This window comes from Ceratosolen solmsi, unplaced genomic scaffold (assembly GCF_000503995.2).
Source record: "Ceratosolen solmsi marchali unplaced genomic scaffold, CerSol_1.0 scaffold3, whole genome shotgun sequence".
NCBI lineage: Eukaryota > Metazoa > Arthropoda > Insecta > Hymenoptera > Agaonidae > Ceratosolen > Ceratosolen solmsi.
The window spans coordinates 2,330,916-2,334,063 of NW_011948428.1; the positions used below are offsets into that span (position 1 = coordinate 2,330,916).

General features: G+C 30.0%; 1 protein-coding gene across 1 annotated transcript in view; it reads right to left on the bottom strand.

Annotated features, from left to right (window-relative positions):
* Positions 1 to 2,190: 2,190 nt before the first annotated feature.
* Positions 2,191 to 3,148, bottom strand: part of scaf6 (SR-related CTD associated factor 6) — a 12,891-nt gene continuing 11,933 nt past the window's right edge. The window contains exons 8-9 of the mRNA XM_011501335.1: positions 2,946 to 3,148; positions 2,191 to 2,564 (exon numbers count right to left, since the gene is read on the bottom strand). The exon at positions 2,946 to 3,148 is cut by the window's right edge and continues 9 nt beyond it. Of these exons, the coding sequence (XP_011499637.1) occupies positions 2,270 to 2,564; positions 2,946 to 3,148 (498 nt within the window). The 3' untranslated portion in view covers positions 2,191 to 2,269. The remainder of the gene's footprint in view (positions 2,565 to 2,945) is intronic.

Consider the following 3,148-nt stretch of genomic DNA (forward strand, 5'->3'; position numbering starts at 1 on the left):
ATATAAAAATTTTCAAATAATCAATTTCATATTATATTTTTTTTTTTGCATTTTTGAATAGTAATAATAGTAAATAATTACTTACACTATCAGCCTACATGAACGAGTATGAGAATGAAATATCATAATAGACGTAGAAATAATAAATAATAGTGTCATTCATCACTAATCCATATAATCTGTATGAGAGCATATTAATAATTAACTTCATCATTATATTTATCGATATCTCTCAATCCAAAAAAATTCATAAAGATGTCTGAAAATCTTTAGAAAGATATAACAAGACGTAAAATACAAATAAAACATATCCTCGTTCCCTTGTTTTCGCACACGTGACAAAGAAACGATATAAAAGATTCATTACTTTTTCGCGCATGATTTATCGCTCTTCCAGTTTTTTTCACGCACAAAAATCTATTTAATACTAATATAATTGGCATTAAATGCATTAATGGCCAGGTATTTAACAAAAACTGATAATAAACATAATATATTAATTGCGTCAGGTTTGTAATGGATACTTCAGCTTCAAATTATTATAAATTACAATTTAAAAATAATTATTTACCATTGACTATTAATATTTTCACAAAAATTATGTTAAAATTCATAAATATCTGATTACACAGATTTTATTGTTTAATAAAAACAAATATTGTTTTAAACTTACTTTAAAATAGTGCAAAATTTGCGTGACACACACACACACACACAAACCATTATTCTAATTTTATGCTAATATTATAGTGATTTTTCTCTTATATATAATGTTTAAATCAACTTTTTCCAACTCTATTTTAACGATGATATGAAATATTAAAATATTTAGATATCAATTCGTAAATATAGCTAGCTACCTTTAAATTTAAGATTTTTTTTTCATAATTGATACAAAAATATCTCATTAAAATATGAATAAATGAAATCTAATTTATTTCCATTATAATTATTAATTGAAAATTGGTATAATTATTCACTATCAAATTAATTATTAAATTATTAAATTGACTCTTACCTGCTAATAAAGAATGTTTGTAATAATTTATTAATATAATTATAATTATGAAAATTGCATGTTTGCATATGCATTAATAATCGCTTATATTAATGATAAACGCTTGACTAAGATTAATTGCAGGAAATTTTTATATTAGAATATGCACTTTTTTACTTCCATCAATTTGATAAAGTGTAATTATTAATAAGGATAGCGTTGCTTTATTATTTAAACAAAAAAAAAGAAACTCTATTTTTATACGAAATGTACAGATTTTTTATTTTTGAGTTTAGTTACATTGTATTCAATATAATTATTATTAAATCTATAAATACAAGTTTCATTGATGTTTTCTGTTGTACGCAGTTCATCAGTTCATTGTTTGCTTATGAAAGCATAGTTTTCGACTTTTATAACAATGATTAATCGACTAATCATTAAACAACTTATTTGTTTACGAAACATGAGGTAACGAGGTACAAATAATACAAAAACAAAAAAAAAAAAAAAAAAATCTTGGAAGTTTTGTGTGACATAATTCTGTTTTTGTAGACAATAATATGAACACTTTTGTTAAAATTAGAAAACTTCGTAAGAATTGCTGTATTTGTACAATTTTATGCGTAAATTTACGTAATATCGAGACAAGTTTAAAAAATGTTTGAATAATCTGATCATGGATGAATTATTAATAAAAATCGTTACGTGTACATTAGAAAATAATTATAAATCAAAACGGTAAAGCTTTGTAAACAGTCAGAATGAAATTTGTCCACCTCCTGATTGAAACCTTTTTTATGTCTTTTTTGTTTTTCATAAAATTACTTCGAATAAACAAAGACTATGATTCTAAAATCTCAAAAGGAAATTTTGTTGTTTTTCATAAGTCTTATTGAAAATGCTTAGTCAAGATTTTTCACATTATCGAGATATTTAACAAAATAACTCTGTAGCCACTGTACACACAATGCTAACACCTTTACATGTGTTTCGTTTACTCAACGTTAAATGCACGCAGTATTGAATAAATTGTTCTCTCTCTCTCTCTCTCTCTCTCTTTCTCTCTCCCACTTACCCCCTCGCCCTCCACCATATTTTTGTTCTCTCTCATTTACTAACCTCTATGCCTTTCTTCCACCTCTCTCTCTCTCTCTCTCTCTCTCTCTCTCTCTCTCTCTCTCTCGCTCTCTCTTTATGCCCCTCTCTATCTATCTACGAATCTATCTCTATCTCAAACTCTCACAGACACTCCATAATCGTTGCAATGCGTTACTCTCGATCACCTCTTTCCTCGGCACGCTCCTCGGCTCGTGCCTTCATCCTTGTGATAAAGGCCTGCCCCTTACTCTTCCGAAAGTTTTCATAGGGATCGTTAAGATTCACGCCAACCCCCTTATACTGATCCACGCGATCGCGAATCTCACCCCCGGAAATAGGAGCCTCGATTCCTTGCTCGTTTGCGCCTAAACCGGCTCCACCCCAACCCATTTTACGTAATAATTGATGGCCCTTGTTGCTTTCGTCGAGGCCCATTTCTTGAGAAGCTTTGCTGTACATGGAACCTCTGCAAAAATATTTAATAATATTTGTAATTAATTGCATAACCCTTGAAAGTAGAAGTTTTCCTGTAATTAAATAAACGTTAGCTAATAATAATTTATTGCATTTGTACGCGTAACTTTGGCAATCAACTCCTACTTCAAGCAATATTCTATAATTATCAAACAAAATGCTTCGATAATTTATCGTACGCCTATATTCCAATACACTCGAACAATCGAGTATAAATTTAATATAATAATAAATGTTAATCGAACGACTACAATCGAGCTATTAGCGAATGGTAGACGTTATTCTTCAAAAATATTCTTAGCCAACTGTTGTGCTTAGTAAATAGGTGAAAGAAGCTGATAAAATGAAATTAACGCGCTAAGGATTAACTCACAAGAAACTCGGTGGCGTAGGACTTCTATCAGTTCTGTCGAGCCTCCGATCAGGCGAACGATGCTGCACAGGCGGCTGTTGTTGTTGTTGTTGCTGTTGTTGTTGTTGTTGCTGCTGCTGATCATTTTTGTTACTATTCCGTCTCCTACGATTGCGATTGGTGTGATTAGTATTGCGATTGTTTCGTCTGTGGTTTGGCGTCGG